This window comes from Pinus tabuliformis, chromosome Q (assembly GCF_031772625.1).
Source record: "Pinus tabuliformis cultivar Carrire ecotype Pingquan chromosome Q, CPIR1, whole genome shotgun sequence".
In the NCBI taxonomy this organism is placed as follows: Eukaryota; Viridiplantae; Streptophyta; class Pinopsida; order Pinales; family Pinaceae; genus Pinus; species Pinus tabuliformis.
In genome coordinates, this window is record NC_142296.1 from 420,055,158 (window position 1) to 420,073,221 (window position 18,064).

General features: G+C 36.8%; 1 protein-coding gene across 4 annotated transcripts in view; it reads right to left on the reverse strand.

The window, feature by feature from the left end:
- The window catches only part of LOC149219992 (putative aspartyl aminopeptidase), a 371,039-nt gene that overhangs the window by 79,191 nt on the left and 273,784 nt on the right, over positions 1 to 18,064 (reverse strand). For 3 of the 4 annotated variants that reach the window (XM_089384594.1, XM_089384596.1, XM_089384595.1), the window contains exon 9: positions 3,190 to 3,302. The exons of the other annotated variant lie outside the window; for it this stretch is intronic. In XM_089384594.1, the coding sequence (XP_089240720.1) occupies positions 3,190 to 3,302 (113 nt within the window). The remainder of the gene's footprint in view (positions 1 to 3,189; positions 3,303 to 18,064) is intronic. 4 annotated transcript variants of the gene reach the window in all.

Genomic DNA, 18,064 nt, shown 5'->3' on the forward strand with positions numbered 1-18,064 from the left:
TGTGTGAGGATTGTCAAAGACAGGCGGCCAAAGACATGGAAAGCTTCCAAACTATTAGGAATGAAGAAGAAGGAAGACTAGGGGAAGCAAGAGAAAGCGGCAGAGTAAGTCTTTCTTAATCGTTGATCCACCGAGAAAAAGAAGAAGAAAAATGCTTAAAACAGAGCTTTCTACAAGGGAGAGGCACTTGGTAAACAGTAGGCCTCTTAGAAGGTCGCCGACCACAGATCTTGATAGCCTTCATCATCGAATGGCCATTGGGTGGATAAGTAATCGAAGGTTAACTACTCAAGTGGACCCGAAGTTTTTTAGATTAGTGGATTATAATCTCCATCGGGTCCAAAAAGAAGGTAAAGGACATGCAGGTTTCCGTTCCGATATCTCAGAAGACCGTCAGATCAACAAGGGTTCAATCGTGTGGTTCTCGGGTTCTAAAAGTGATTGGAGCTTAAGTTACAATCTGGACCCGAACATTTATAAAATGATGGCTCACAATCCTTATCAGGTCCATGAACCAGGAAAAAGGGGCGCATGTTGCCGAGGCAATAGTGTTCATGACCGTCGGATCTCAAGGGAGCTTGATCGAAAGGTCCAAAAACGAACCCATAGTTTTACACTTTGATAGTTTATTTACCTTGTCGGATCCATAAAGTTGATAAAAACCATCACTAGGGGTCCCATCGAATGGCCATCGGGTTGGTTCATGGATGGTGACTTAAATTGTAAGCCTTAGGTTGAGGGTTTCGGGTTTATTTCGAGTTGTGTAGTTGGTTACTCTTCATAGGGTTAGCCCTTGATGGTCCTTACATTTGTAAAGCCATGTAACATATGTAACTTTTCTTGCGATTAATAGAAGGCTCCACTCTTATTTGACCAAAAAAAAACAGAGGAAGAAAATTCTTACTTGAAAAGTTTAATCAAAATTGCTAGAAGAAATCAGAACATCAAAAAGTGAGAAACTTGAAGGTCAAACATTAAAAATAAAGTCGACGAATCAAAAGCTGAAATTTTTTTACATTTGAGGAACCATAACTAAAATCTGGCTATGCAAATTAAGAAGCTTAATAATGGTAGGCAATCATTGGAAAACAGAATAGAACAACTTTTCTAGATGGAAGCATCAAAGTATTCAGGTAAAAAAGTCCAAATTGTGGATAAGAGAACAAACACAAATCCCACTAATCTCGTGGTTCACAAAGATGTCAATGTAATTGAAGTCAAAACATACTCAAATGTTGTCGTACAAATGGTGGGAATTCCAAATGAAGATCCAACGATCAACCAAGCAATATTTGTGTGTGAAGAAAATCATATAATTGAACTCAACTGAGAAAATGTTACAAGCATGATAAGGGAAAATCGTATTAAAAGAACTCCTTATCAACATTCACATAATAACAACAAAAACCTTAACCATTCAATGTATCGATATCACTCAAGGAAGAAACAACTAACTTCTCTTCCGAAAAATATTGATGGCAATGCAATCAAACCTTATAATAACAATTCATCTGATGTGTCAAATAGGTGCAAAATTCCACAAAATATTGAATTGGGATGGTTAGGTCATTGTACAATTTGATAATTTTGTTTAGTACTCAAAGGTTCATAGCATCTTGTATCATCAATTATAACAGCTCCAAGAACAGTGAAAGATGTGAAGACATTACAAGGTAGAGAAGAAGATATCAAGCCTTTTCATAAACATGCTTTGAGGACAAAGCATTTCTTAATGGGAAGGCAATGTAATGAATATAAAATATAAATAACATTAAATAATAAGTAATAAGTAATAATTAGTATAATAAAAGGGCAGTCTCAAAGGACATTGATGAGAATTCAAGGGGTTTGCAGATTAGGGTTTGATTCCTCTTGATAATTACTTGTGAGATTTGTTGGTGTTTAATTAATTTGTTATATCTCCTTCATCAAGCAATTACCAAAACCATAAAATACATGAAGATCACAAGAATAAAAAAGAACACAAGATATAGGCTCCAAGCTAGGGCAAACCCCTCCAAGGGGAAAACCCAGAAAAATTCTTCCTCAAACAAGTCAAAATTCACAAGGTCAACAACTTCAAAACTTGCCCAACTTCAAAATTTCGGCCCAGCTTCATTGCAACTTTGACCCTGTAGCTTCACAGAATTTTGAACCTATAGTTTTAGAGATTTTCAGCCCTGCATCTCGTATGGATGCCCCAAAATCTTCACACGTGTGAGCTAAAGATGTCAAAAACAAAAATCCTTCTTCTTGCTTTCCTTTCTCTTCTTCTTCTTGACCTTCACACTTGATTCTGCTTCTCTTGCTTGGAGATCAAACTTGTGAGTGAGTGTGTCCAAATGAGATCGAAGTCTCTTCCTTTTATAGCCTTCCATGTGGTCGAATTAGGCCTCCTCTAGGCCGACTTCTCTTGGTAGGGCCAACTTGGTCTTGGGGGTCAAATAGACTCTTCTAGACTCAAAAATAATATTTTCTTTTGATTACAAATTGCCCGACCCATGAAAAATTTCTTATTGACTCTAGAAGCCCTAGAAGCATGAAGAACATGCTTATCTAGAAAAATAATAATAATAATAATTTTTTTTTTCTCTTTTCGTTTCTTTTTCATAAAATTTACATTGATACAAGTACAAATACAATTATGAAGACCGAACCTAGTTACATTTTCTAATAGACATAACTATTAATGAAAGGGAACTCCGCTTAGGTATATATACGAAGCCCCATTGTACTATCATCATACTATTTTACACAAACAATATATATATATATATATATATATATATTGTCCTTATGGATAGCTTTACAATCCAAATCTTCTAAATATTTTATTCGTGAGCTAGGTTTGCCTATTAACGTTTTTTTAAACATGGTTCTTGTGAACACGGGTAAAAAATATATTGTCACTGTATTTTCTATACGTAAATGAGACTATGAAAATACTCACAGATTTGAGACCTACCGCATTTGGCAAATATTACAAAACAAAAGTTCAAACTATCAAAGAATTTTTCTTCAAGATATGTTTCAATAAATCATGTCAAATTTCAATTGGCACCAATGATGTGTCTACAAATATCAAGTTGTATTCACATATAAATCTAACTTCATGCATTACAAGCAGTACAAAGCAAACTTCAGACTGAGTTTCAACCTTTGAAGAATAAGAAAGAAAAAGAAAATTACCTATGCATGGAAAGTTGGGGAATGCCACAATCCACAGTGCGAATACCAACTCCTGCTGCCAATATAGGACCAATTGTAGAGCCACACCCCATGTCATTCCTGACGACAAAGTCCTAGAAAAGTGTAAAACCTACTGTCAATACCAAGTTACAGAGAATATAGTAAAGTTTAACTCTAGTCGGCCAACTTGTTCAGTAAGATAACAAAAAATCCTGATGCCAATATAGGACCAATTGTAAAGCCACACTCCGTATCATCCTCACAACAAAGCCCTAGAAAAAAGTAACAGTCCCTGCCGAGTCCAAGTTATAGATATTATAGTTAAGGTTTAACCCTTCTAGGCCAACTTCTTCAGTAAGATTACAATTTTTTTTTATTAATGTCCATGCGTGACTAAAAGATAGGTCAATTGGACTAAAGAGTAAATCAGTTACAGATTACAAGAAAACTAGAAATAAAAGATTATTACACAGCTTCTTCAGTGCCTGTACTACCATTCCACATTAAATGACACAAACAAGGTAACATTTCTCTGGCACGGATTTGGAAGTGATTAAGAATGACACACATTCCATTGGAAGTGGAATCAGATGACTTCTCAATGCAAGATTTCCTAGAGCTCATCTGCTCCTGTACTGACCTTTTTTAAAATCTCCCTTGAAATGACTGATAATTTGAGACATTATGATGAGTTTCAATGGGGTTTACAAAATCACGGCTGCAGCATGGCATGGTCTGCAGTTACAACTCATTCATAGAGGGAATGGAACATTCCTTGAGGAGAATGATGCTACAAAATAAAGTTCAGTTGACTCAATGCAGGTTACCTATGCTACAATGAATTTGGAAAACACCCATAGAAATCACGGAGTTTTTTTCTTCTTTTACATTGCTAAACATTTCCAATATAAACACAACCTTATACAACATGATATGCCTTCTAAATGTTGAACAAGAGAACAAAAGCTGCCAAGTATAATATTGCAACCGTCTGATTTTCATTCAGTTCTCTGCAAGAGTTCATATGGCAATTCATGGTATTCCCTCTAGTACCCATTTCATTTTAAAATTTGAGATGCAGCAAATATTCCCTGCAATTCGATTTTGAGATGCATAACTGTGGACTTAGACCAAACATGACTAAAACCTGTTATATATTTATGGGAACTTTTTCTATTTATGTGGAAAGTATTTGCTGAAGAAAGTGTAACTAGGTTCGGTCTTCATAATGACATGATCTTTCTATGTGATGTAATAAAAGGATATAATTTAGTTTTGTAATCTTGCTACATGGGTTTCATGAGCAAGAAGTGTCTCTAGGTAAAAGACTTCTTCTTGATGTCTTTAGGATTTATTTAAATGTCAAAGAGTCATGTCATGTGTGTAGAAACTCTTTATGAGTTCATGTAAATATGTACAAGTCTTCAAAGTTGTGTAACAGCCCTCCAAGACCAAGATCAATGCCTCAGAAGCAAGCTCACTGAAATCTGCAAGCAAAACAACAAAGAAATCTTATGTCGGCTCCAAAATGAATTAAATATATAAATGGATGTCATGTTGGCTTGACAAAAGTTTAAAGGAAATGTCGGTTCATAAGTATACGTCAGCTCAAATGTATGGACGTGACCACTATAAATACCCATCTAGGGTCAGCGATAAAGATCAAGAAAAAATTTCGGATTGCTCTGAAATTTCGCATGCAGGAACAGAGCCGCAGTTAGGGTTTGACTGCACCTCGTTCGGGTTTAGGTGCAGTCATAACCTCAGCTAAATGGAGCAGAATAATCTCGTGTAAAGATGCAGCACTCGCTTGGGTTCTGGACATTCTCGGCATTTCTATGTAGTGCAATCTCAGGCATTACAGTGATGATTGATCTCGCATGATAGAGGTGCAGTCATGGCATACATAGATCGGACAGCAGTGATAGATCTACTTTCTGCGCTCAATAAAGATTATGTCAAGCGGTGTCTCACTCTCCTATATATATTACAGTCTTATGATGAAATAAGGTTTCAATGTTAATGAAAAGATCCTCGGCATACCTGTGGAAGGAGACTTACAGTCTCATTACTCATCACAGTATTTAGATTCTGTATGATGAAGTCTTGACGTGTTATAAGGAGCAGTGACAAGGATCACTGTCCTGATCCTAACATAACCGTAATCACAGTAGTTATGGGATCGTGATATGTCAGTAATCTTATCATCTCAAAGTGCAGTAATGATCTCAGTGCAGCGAGGTGCAGGAGAGATGTAATGACAATGATCTCGGTGATACTATTCTATGCTGCGGCAATAATGACTTCAATGCGAGTTTAGCAATGATGATGTTGGTGAAGAAGCAACAGGATCATTTCAGTGAAGGAGCAGCAGCAATTTATTAATGATAATGATGATCTCAGCAACAGCAAAGAAGAGGATTGATGTCTTGGTCTTGGAGGGGCAGAATATCTCAAGGGTCATGGTCTTGGTATTCGTCAATGGAACCTCTATAAGAAGAACTTTTATGCATGGGTTTTCCTCTCCAAGAAGGAGAGGTTTTGGCCCTGGCAGAAAGCCAAAAATCTGTGTTTTTGTCTCTTTTGTTTTTTATAGCAGTTTGATGAAGTTAACATACACATGCTAATAATGAAGTAAACATCAAGATAAATTGTTTAAATAGTTCACAAACTGTTATCATGCAACGAAGAATCAATGTAATTATGCATGCCCTAGATTCTTCAACAGTATTAATGTACGTAGCTCTATAATCATAAAGAATTATTTCTAACAAAATTATGAATAAGTCCAAGCCTAAATTTCACTAAATTAATTAAATTTTACCTAGCTGGCAAACTTTTGTCACAAAACATCAATGATCTCCTAGAGTTATTGTAAGTCAATTGTCAGTGACTTATTGGCCATCAATGCTGTTTGTCTACCACGAAGGACCATTATCTATTATTGATCCCATCATTTCCTTCACACCCATTATCCACGAACGCTCATGTACCCGTTGTCGATGAAGATTCGTGATTTTGCTGTGGATGGATTCGACTGTCATGTTATTAATGATCACAGGCCTGCGGTTTGACATCGTCTTGACCTGTCGGCTGTCACAATTAATTTTTAAGTTTCCTAAGTTTTTTAATTTAGCAAGCCTTTTATCATATGTTGGTTGCTATTATGTTGCCTTTCATACCCTTGGTCATCTGGGATTATGGCAGTTCTGTTGACAACATCATCTTACTTATTGGTTATTTTTTTACCTACCACTTTTTTGACACGAGACACAGCAACCTCAGAAACAGGACACGGGGGACATGTTAAATATACAAAAAATATACTGAAATATAGTTCTTGCCCCATATTTCTAAGAAATTAGAACATTTACATATATGAATCACAATGATATCTATTTACTAATTTACTAATTTAGTATTTACAATTTACAATTTTAGAACTAGTTAGTTTATTAATTTACTACATCAATGATGTTCATTGTTCATATTATTAACAATTGTTCAATCACATAAGAAACTATAAATTTAGAAATATCATGATTGATAAAATAAAACTAGAAATTTAGAAGTAGAACTTAGATATTAAAACCATAAATTGCATATTTTTCATTAAGTCATCAAAATCAAAATGTATTACATAGATACCGAGGGAATGCCACTGGAAAATACAAAATAGAGTAGATACAAAATAGGTAGGAATATCATAGCTCGTCAGTGGTACTAGTCATGACTCTATCAATAGTCCAGGTCCTCCTCCATGTCATAATCACCATCACTACCACTGCCATTTGACTTTGCTCCATCCTCCTCCTCTATGCCCAATCCAAGATCTCTTGCTGCATTTGTTGGTGTGGAGGATGACCCCTCAAGAGACTCATCATCAAAAGTGACTAGCTCTAGCACTAGGTCATTAAGATCCATGTTGGCTAACGCCTCATGAACAGACACAAAATTGACAAAAAAATGAAAAAAAATCAAGACGCGATGCTTTTTACTTTGGGATTTTAGTGGGACACGTGTCCTAAAATCAAGACACATTAGGGCACATGTCCGACATGGCCCAAACACGTGTCCTAATTTTAGGACACGTTGAAAAAAGTGTCGGACACATTTTATGGGTCTTGTCGTGTCTGACACCCGAAATACTAGACACGAGATCCCTAATGACGTGTCATGTGACTTAGGTTTTACTTCATTCATTAGGTCATCAAGCAATTATACAATTATCATGCACAAAAGACAAAAGACCCAAGAAATTAGGCCAAAGGCCAGTGCAAAACCCACAAGGGGAAAACCCGTCAATCCTTTCCTTATAGATTCTTCATCAACAAGAGAAATCCAAGTCAACCAACCAGTGATCTAAATGCCAAGTCAACCCTCCAAATACTCTCAAGATTCATCAACAAGATGTTCAACCAATCTGTTAACATAACCCTACCACATCACAAACAAGTAGGTGCTTGCTTTATCACAGAGAAAGTTGTTATAGGAACTCGCATCAGCACAAGAATGTTCTATAGAATATCCGTATCATCTAGGAGAGACTTATTACTGAAACTCACATCAATATCATCAATGTTCCCATCACTAGAGAGGGATATGTCACAAGGAACCACAGCATCATCATCATCACAGAAAATATGCATCATCATTGTCACAGAACCTGGTGTCTTCTTGTAGCTCACATTCATAGAAGGTGCCACAACTTGATCTAATATGATAGAATACAGTGCTTTTAGATTCCTTGCCATGAATCTGAATTATCTTCAACAGAAGAAGACCAAACTTACTTGTCAAATGGTGGAGGAACAATGCCAATATATAGTTGTTTCCTTATGCGAAAAGACATGACTTTTGGGCAGGCCGACTTGTCATCTTGGAGGGCCGACACGGCAACTTGGAGGGGCAAAGGACATTTACAAAATTCAAATTTTCTTCTTTCCATAGGGTCACAAAAAACATGCCTTTTTGACTTTTTCTTTTGACCAAAAATAAAGCATGAAGAACATGCTACAAAATGATAATAATAATTTCTTTTTCTTCTTTTGTTTTTACATGAAACGTAATTTGATACAATTAAAATGACAATTATGAAGACCAGACCTAGTTACAATTTCAACACTCCCTCTTAACTAGGGAGGTACTCATAATGACTTATCAGGATATTCTCAAGTTAAGAACTTCTATAAGAAAGGATCTGGATTCATAAGCATCATGATGATCACATCATCATAACCAACATTGTCAAAATACCAAGACCTTGACAAGTAAGCTCTATCTCTCCACTAGATCAGAGCATAATGTTGGGAGGCATTAATTTGGACACCACTTCCTCTTAAGGCGCATACCCCACCCAGGTGTTCACCAAGGTATGTCCTCACAGGACCATTTCCTAATCAATTGTCACAAGGAAATTGCCGGTCCTCAGGACCATTCTTATCTTAGATCAATGTACTTGACTCATGGTAGTTAGTCCTAGTCACAGTACAGATCTTCAAGACTGTCGGTCCCTAATGCTTATCCAATCCACCATTCTCCTTACCAGTGTTCATGCACTAGGCTTACCGTTGTTAGTCCTAGCCATAATAAGTGACACGTGGAGAAAACGATGTCCACCCTCACTCCCTCTCAACTAGGGAGGAGATATCCACAAGTCCAATCTTATCTAAAAAATACTCATCCTTTTACATGAAAGGCAACCTCATCAATGTATCGGCTACCTGTTCGTCAGTGGAGATATACTTGTAGCTTTCGGGCTCCATCATCATAGTGTGCTTTCACCTTCTCAGTTCTTTGACAATTTTCAAACAGCTTTGATCAATACAAGACATCATAATCGAATCTAGCATGTCATCAAAATAATCCATCAAACATTTCATAGAGCCAAACTACTTTACAACTGATTGTACCTGTTGTCACTCAAAATGTATAGACACCACGACAACGACTCAGGTCGGGGGTTGTCACCCTAATCCCCAACCTCTCCGTTTAAGTTGTCTCTCAAAAGCAGGCTATGGGGGTAGATCCTATGGAAATAGAGTGAAGAACCAACTAGTCCAAGAGACACAATTGAGTGGCCTAGCACTTGTTTAGATTTAGCAAGATATTAAGGATTCGATTGAGTTTAGACATTTGAAACTAGTGCCCTATGGAGACAACACTCTTGCATTACAAATTTTAAGACCAAGTACTGGATGGACAACCACTGCTTTAATGCATAATATCCTATATGAAATGCAATTCCTAGGGCTTATTTGAAACGCAGAAATCTTGGTTGATTTTATTTTAAATGCCTAGTTTAAGTGTGACCTTTGATCTTTATCTATATTGAACCTAAACTCTATTGTAAGTGGCAAAGAGAATTCAAGGTGAAGCACACAAGGGTGTGATTAACGATCCCTCTCCTTGAAATCTAACGTAGCCAGTGTCTCCGGTGCTACAAATACTGTGGCTCTAATCATTGCAAGGTCACCGTTTTAAATATTAGAAAAGCTAGACTTCTCAAGAGAAGATGAAAAGGTGTTCCTATTTCTCTATCAACCAAGCTTATGCTTGGAGGTAAATTTTAATATGCACGACTAGCTTAGGATGCAAATGCAATGTGAAATTAGAAGATGATTATTGAAGTGAGATGTTAATGCCTTGGAGTACTTAGATTACAATTTAATCTGAGTTATATCGTTAAGTACTTATAAAGATTCAATGGAAAATCTCAGTCACAAAGCCAACTTTGAAAGTGCCAACAAGATATAATGAAACTCACTCAACTTGATAATTGAAAGATGCACAATTTGCCACAGATCCACAATAGAATACTTATCCAATCTCAATATACAATCCAATGACAATTACTTGAAATTCCAAAAAAAGGAAATATCTAAGAGATGACCAATATGAAACTAGATCTCAATCAATTATCGTAGATTACTCAATGATATGCAATTGGAGTAAATCACTTTCAATGTTACTTAGCTTAGAGAAAATTAGATCTAAATCTCAACATAATTATCTTTCACTTAAACAAGAACATCTTTGAGTAATTTAGAACACTAGATGCCAATAACTCTTTAGACCTATTTGCTTGACCAAATATGTGAAATAATTGCACTTTAGGATGTGAGATTTAAATCCGGAACTCAAAAAAAAATAGTAAGTGTTAGACTTAGATTCCAATGCCAATGATCATACCAAAACTTTTTGATGTAATCTATGCAAAAATTTACCTTCACTAGTGAATCGAAAGCACTGATTTTCAGAGATTATACTTATGACAGCAGTAAACTTCAAATATCTAATTACTGTCAAATCAGTGAATAGATATGCCAAACAGTTCCCAATTAATTATTCCTTAGAAAGATGCAAATCTCTGTTATAACAGTCATTAAAAATTATTGATTTATGCCAATTCACGTCTATGCAATGTATCAGTATGTAATCTGTGTTTTTAATGTTTTTGTTTAATATCACTGTTTTGAAGTTATTTAGCTTGATGTATTAGACAGTGAGAAGGACAAGAGTTCAAGAAACAAAACCTAAGGCCCTAGGCCTTGAAACTATTTGCCCAAATTCTCCAGTGATGTGTCACCTGAAGCACAAGTCTTTATCCAAACTTCTCTGCAAAATTTGACAATGTATCAACCCAGAAAATTTACTTTCTCACCACAGTGATGAAACCAAGCCAAATGCAGCCCGAACAGTAGAGAAAAGAGGCCCAAAATAGGCCTGCATTAAGGAGATAGAGGCTGTCGAAAAAGAGGAAGGAGCTGTGGCAAGGAAAATGAAGGTTGGAGGGATAGGATGGGGGAATAAGGGTTGCGTAAGGGAGAAAAAAGGGTAATGCGGACCTGTGTTAGGCCTTGAAGGCTGCTATAGGCAGTAAGAGGAAGCAAATTAAGGGCAGCTGCAGAGTCAAGGGATATAGGAGGAGAAGGCCGAGAGGAGCGGAGGAAATATAGGGTTGTGAGTGATAAGGGTTTAGGAGGCAGGATTAGGGCCTGCGTTAAAGAGCAAGGGAGGAAAAGGGTGCTGAGTAGGGGAAAGGAAGGGGGAGCGGAGCAGCAGCAAGGAAATGGAGGGGTCGAGGGCTGACAGAGGACCAAGAGGCTGCCTGGAGGCCACAGCAGGGCTGCCGCAGGCAGAAAAAGGTAGCACAAGCCTGTTATAAGGCCTCAGGGTGTTGAAGAAAGTGTTACTAGGTTCGGTCTTGACTCTTCATAATGACATGATCTTTGTAATTGATGTAATAAATTATTTTTGTATCTTGCTACATGGGTTTCATGAGCAAGAAATGTAATTAGGTCAAAGACTTCTTCTTAATGTCTTTAGGATTTATTAATTGTCAAAGAGTCATGTCATGTAATGAAAGCTTTTTGTGAGCCTATGTAAAATGTGTACAAACCTAGAGCAGCTCTCCAAGACCAAGCTCAAGCCTCCAAAAGTCATCACAAGAAGATTGCAAGCAAAACAATGAGAAGGACATCATGTCAGCTTCATAGATAAATTAAATATATATATTTAAATGTCATGTCGGCTCAACATAAGGACACGTCGGTTCACTCAACATGTCGGGTCAGTTTTGCGGGCAAACCTGTAATGCCCTACTTAATCTTATCATGCAAATTTTATTAGTGTTTAACTCACCTGAAAATATTGACTTATGATTATCAAGAAATATTGGTATATATTTACATTTATGAAATTGTAAATTTATCTACTGATATAAATTTTATTATTGTTATTATTCAATTCCCAACTTGTCTTCTCAAATTTAATTTTGGAAAGGAAATGGTCTCCTTCCATTATTCCAATTTAAATATCCATATCCCCAAAATGTCCTCTCAAATCTATTTGGGAGAAGATATGGTCTTCCCCAATTAATTTCCAAATTAAATATCCATATCTTATCCCCAAAATGTCCTCTCAAATCTACTTGGGAGAAGATATGGTCCTCCCCAATTAATTTCCAAATTAAATATCCATATCTTATCCCCAAAATGTCCTCTCAAATTCACTTGGGAGAAGATATGGTTAAAAAAGTCAAATGAAAGGATGACGGGGTAGTCATGAAATTAATGATAGGTGGTTGAGGTGGATGGGAGGACGAGGCATAAAAGGGGAAGGATGATGAAAGGAGGGGGGATCCTTGGTCTTGGTTTTAGTTTGGAAAAGGGATGTGGAAAAAGAGGAGGGAGATCAAACTTGGACACACTACAACTAGTTGGACGTGCGCTCGGAGGGCTAGGGAACCTGTGGAGGTTCCCTAGGCTAGGAATTACTTCTTAGTTGGCTGGGAGGCAAATCCAGTCATGTAGTCAAGAGGAGCATGGAGATTCGGAGCATCTCAACTAAGCTATTGGAATAGGTATTATTAGTCATTTATTTTAGTTATGTAAATTATTACAAGTTATACATGTTACAGATAAATTGTTACAAGTTATACATGTAGTAGATTAAATTAATTTATGTTCATGCTTATGAAGTTTTATAAACCTGAAATTTTCCTTGTTATGAAAATTAGCGAAATTTATTTGAATGAGTGTAGTAGTAGTTAGAGGACCTATAGGTGGGTCCCCACAAAACCACTATAAATAGGTGGCTAAGATATCCGCAAAATACACAACATAGAACTCGCAATTTCCTTTCTGAATTTTTCGAATGGGCATAGAGGAAATCTTCACCAAAGGAAAGGCTCACAGTTTAGGTCTCGGATGAAGGTATGTTATCATACTTCGATCAGGTATGGAGCAGAGATCCGCATGAAGGTCTGATTGCACCTCGGCTAGGGTTTTAGGTGCAGTCATGACCTGGTTTCAGAGAATGCAACATCGTTATACGTTCTGGGCTAAATATCTCAGCATACCTGAATTTGATGACGTAGTGATCTCACACGAATAGATCTCGGATGGACGAAGAGGACTATGTATCTATTGCAGCCTCGGCATATTATAAACAGTGATCAGGATTGCAAGAAGTAACAAGGGTTACATCTCGGCATCTCTGTATTAATACTCGGATCTGTCTAGACATATCACAATGGCATAGCTAATGATCTCGGCATACTTATAAGGATCTCAGTTGGATGAAGGAGATCTCGGACAAAGGAACTGTGTTGATGGATCTCCCATAGTAGTCTTGGTATATAGATCTCGGTGACATCCTTATGACTGTACAAACATCTTGAACAACAGTGACTCGGAGTATAAGATGATGTTCCAATATGCAGTGATCACCACGGTAAAGAATATCAGTCTCATCAGAGGTAAGAGACAGGGATCATGGTCTTACAGTGCAGTGAGGTGCAGTCATGATCTCAAGGTACAGAGAACATCTCAGCCTCAAGGAACAGTCATGATGTATAATGCTCTCACCAACCTTGAGCAGAAATGAAGAGCATGGTGTTGCAGCAGTGATGGAGATCACGATGGTGATGACCTCTATGGAACAACGAAGATAATGATCTTAGCAGTGACACGAAAAGGATTGAAGGCTTGGTCTTGAAGAGGCAGATTGTGTCAAGGGTCATGGTCTTGGTATTCGTCAACAAAATCTCTATAAGAATTATTTACGCATGGGTTTTCCTCTCCAAGAAGGAGAGGTTTTGGTCCTAGCAGAAAGCCAAATCATTTGTGTTCTTGTCTCTTCTGTTTTTGTTATCAGTTTGATGAAGTAATCAAGTACACTGATAATGAATGGAACTTCTAACTATGATAAATTGTTTAAACACTTCACAAATTGTTGTCATGTCAAAGAAGAATCACCTTAATATGCATGCCCTAAGATTCTTCAACACAGGGGAGCCGCAAAGAGGTTTGAAGGGTTGTCGTGAGGCCACAGCAAGGAAGATAAGGGGTTGCCGCTGGGAAATGAAGGGCAAGGAAGGCCTTGCGCTTAGGAAAAAGAGGGCAAAAGTTAAAGTAGGGTTAAGAAGGGGCAGCATTCAACCTTAAAGGCTAACGTTGGGCATGAAAAACCCTCAGCTAGGGCTAGAGACACAAAAAAGATCTCTTCACAATATATTTTTATCTTAAACTCAAAAAAAAAAAATGAAATGATTTTTATGTCGGATTATATTTCTCTTGCAAAATTGAAATGATTTTTATGTCGGATTATATTTCTCTTGCAAGCCCTGCAAACAGATCTGAGATTAGATCTTGCCCTCCAAGGTCTAGATCTATCTCGAGATCCCAATATTTCTCTTGAGGATGCTTAGACCCTCTCCTGCACAAAAATAAAATACCCAAAACCCAGCATGTACAAAAATAATAAAATTTGAACCCAAAACCCCAATTGCAAACAAGGATTAGAATATACAAAATTATTTAATAAAACCTTTAGATCTATACAAATAGAATACAGATCTACTGGATCTGAGGAGTATGAGTCCAACTCCGCTCCCAGATCAGTAGAATCAAGCTCTTCCTAGCCAAATCTATCAATTAAACACAATATATAAAAGATAAATAATTTTAAATGAGGCACTAGCCAAGAAACCCTGCAAGAGAAACTTCGTTAGATAAGTCTCAGGATTTAATCAGGAAGACTCTTCAGTTCTTATGCCTTGGGAGTTGGTTGGTCCAACCGAGGACTTCCCCTCACGCCCAAGCTTTCAAATATAAAAGATCTTTGCACACTCAAATCAAGTTGTCAGATCGATAGAGATATAAAATAACACTATAATCCTCAAAAATTAGAGATACCTGTTAATTCAATTGAATTAAAATGCTATCTTAGATCCAATAACCTAAGCAAGATACATGTGCAATAAGTTATTCCACAAAGGCTAATAATCAACAACTTCTAAAATATACTTCAGCAGAGCATTAGGAACAGTATTACCATAAGAAGTAGGAGAGAAACACCACCATCAATGAAAACCCCAAAGACTTTTGCGTTATTATTATTCCAGAAAAATTACAAGAGAGCTTTGAGAGCTAGTACACGATTCAAAGATCAAATCTTTTATGAGACAAATTACCTCTAATTTATAGATAAATTCTCCAAACAGCTAGTTGGCTTGATCCCCATCAAGGTAATCTCGACCGTTGATAAAGATTAGATTATCTTTTAATCTTCATTGTCGAAATATTTATTTTTGAGGAATTTTCGAATCTCTTTAATTCATTTTTAATTAGCTCAAAATTAATTTTTTTGAGCTAATTTTCTCAAAAAATTCACTTTGACTTAACCACCAAGGCCTAAGGGTCCAAAATTTTTTGAAAATTTCAATATTCCCTAAGTTGAGGACCTCCAAAAATTAATTTTTCTAGGACCCACGAATTTTTTATTTGGATAATTTATGTCCCTAAGACTTTAATTTAAACTCTAATTAATTAAATTTCTGCCTTAAGATTTTTAATTTATTTTTACCAGAAAATTTAATTAATTGACACATGAGGGGATTAATATTTTTTTTAACTCTCTAATATTTTAGCACCATGGCTAAAATATTATTAACATAAGATAATTGCATTTCAACCCTCAAAGGAGAAAACCCCATTCGTTATAAACCCTCAATTATTTTACCCAATTCTATGACCCAATATGATCTGGTAGACCAAGTGATTTGTAATAAAATAATTTAATCAATTAGCTATCAATAACATTAGAACTCACCTAAAATCTTGACGACAAAATCTATTGGAAAATACTGAGAGGGGGGTTGAATCAGTATTCCTTAGCAATTAGCATTTTTAAATCTTTTCAAAGCATTAGTTAATCTTCAATTATTATTAATGTTTATGCAGTAATGACAGTAAATAAAAGAACAGAGGAGGCACAAAAATTTTAGGTGGAAAACCCTCTCCAGGTCAAAAACCACCGAATGTTTTTCTAATAAATTCTTTAATCTTCAGCCCCAACTAAAATGAAAGCAACAACTTCCTAGAATTCTAGAAAAGCATTCTTCTACAGCTCCCACTGGAAGGACGCCCCAATGCCTTAGTTTCTTCAGTAATCAATTGAATGGATGCCCCAACACCCTAGACCAATCTACCACCCTGAAGTGTTGCCTTAGTTTCTTCAGTAATCAATTGAATGGATGCCCCAACACCCTAGACCAATCTACCACCCTGAAGTGTTCACAGGCTCCAACCTGTAGGTGACTTCATGCACCTGCCTAGCACCTCCCTACCACCCTATAATCACTGAAATGAGACAAGTGTGCATTCTCGTACCAGGCACAGTGATCCACGATACAATATGGTTGGTTTACAATGATTTTGACCGAACACCCAATCACACTATGACCTGCAACCCAACCATGACATCATCCCAACAGAGACTCCTTTACCTCCCAATAATGCCTTTTCCACTCTAGGCAGATTGACTCTTTTACAATAATGGCTCTTCCAATGATGACACTTTTACAAATGACTCTTTTACAACTTTACAATGATGACTCTTGGTCTTAACACTTCTTCACAATATACAGATGGTTGTCATGTCTTCAAAGGATGTCCCGCTACAATGCTTCCTATGATTTGATACTTCTGCTCTTGAATTCTTGCTTGAAGTTGTACTTGAATCTTCTCTACCTGCATGCAAAATTTGCCCGGCGAAACCAATCCCAAAACAAACAAAATACCCTTCAACTTACCTCTACCTGCAAAACACATGTAAGTGCATAATAATAAATAAATACAAATTAAAATTACAATGCGTACCTGAAGTGTGCTTGTCACTTTTGTTGTTGACTTGTTGCAGTAGTAGACAAAGACTCCCACTCTTGATATAGGTCTAGACTCTATGCAAGACTATATCCAAAACTGACCTAAAGATATATACAATAAAAACTGATGACAAACCCTAGACTTGTGATGGACCAAGTTCTAAGTACAACAATAGAGACCATTCCATCAACTCTTACAAGACAAGTAACATGAACTTACAACATCATTTAGGTATAGCAAAATAGGTGTAGCATCAAGAATATGTAGCATAAAATGTGTAGTATCAAGAATAGGACATCCGAAAAACTAATTGTGACATATAGAGACATAGAGATATAACCGAGGCATCGTATATACTTACGTTGTCCTACAAAAACATATGTCAGAGATGATACTCAAAATTCAAATGTAAACACTTAATCATACATACCTTGTTGTAGGAGATTTACCCTTGAGTGTTGATGTGTGGTCCTTACTACAGTGATCCTTGAATGCATGCTTTTTCTTGCCTTCTAGGAGCTCGATATTGAATCTATTGTATCTATGTAATTTCAGATTCTTCCTGTGGTAGCACTCTGAGTCCTCTTTGCAACCCCACAGATCTAATCAAGATTGGATTCTTCAAGAAAGAGTTATGCCCAATCTCCCACAATGACCTGATTATAGCTTGGTTCAGTAGAGCGAACTTGTACGAAGTGCCACGTGTCACTGTTGCGACCTTCGGCCCTGAAAATGCTACTCAACAAACTACAGTCTATCCTATTTCTGTGACTATTTACAAAATTTGAATCCAATGCTCAGAGAGAAAGTTATGACAATTTTCCCAACATCACCTGTTTGACATGGAATTTGGGAGCCTGCAAAAACCCTAACTTCCTCAGATCATATCTCCGAAAATATAGCAAACCAAGATCTGAAATTCGATCACGAGGTTCATCAAGATTTCGGCTCAAATGGGTTTTAATTGCATCTTTTGAAGCTTCACAGAAACAAAGTTATAGCGCAAATGCCACGATGACCTGTTTTAAGCCACAAAATCCCTACAAGAGGAGGATATGAGGGTCATTATTTATATGAATGTCTTGTGTTGAGAGGGTCCTCAACAAGTGAACGTTGGAGAGATTTTAGGAGCAAAAAAATGTTATTAATTATTGACTATTCAATGACCACAACCAATTATGAGTGCCATGCAACAACCCCATAGG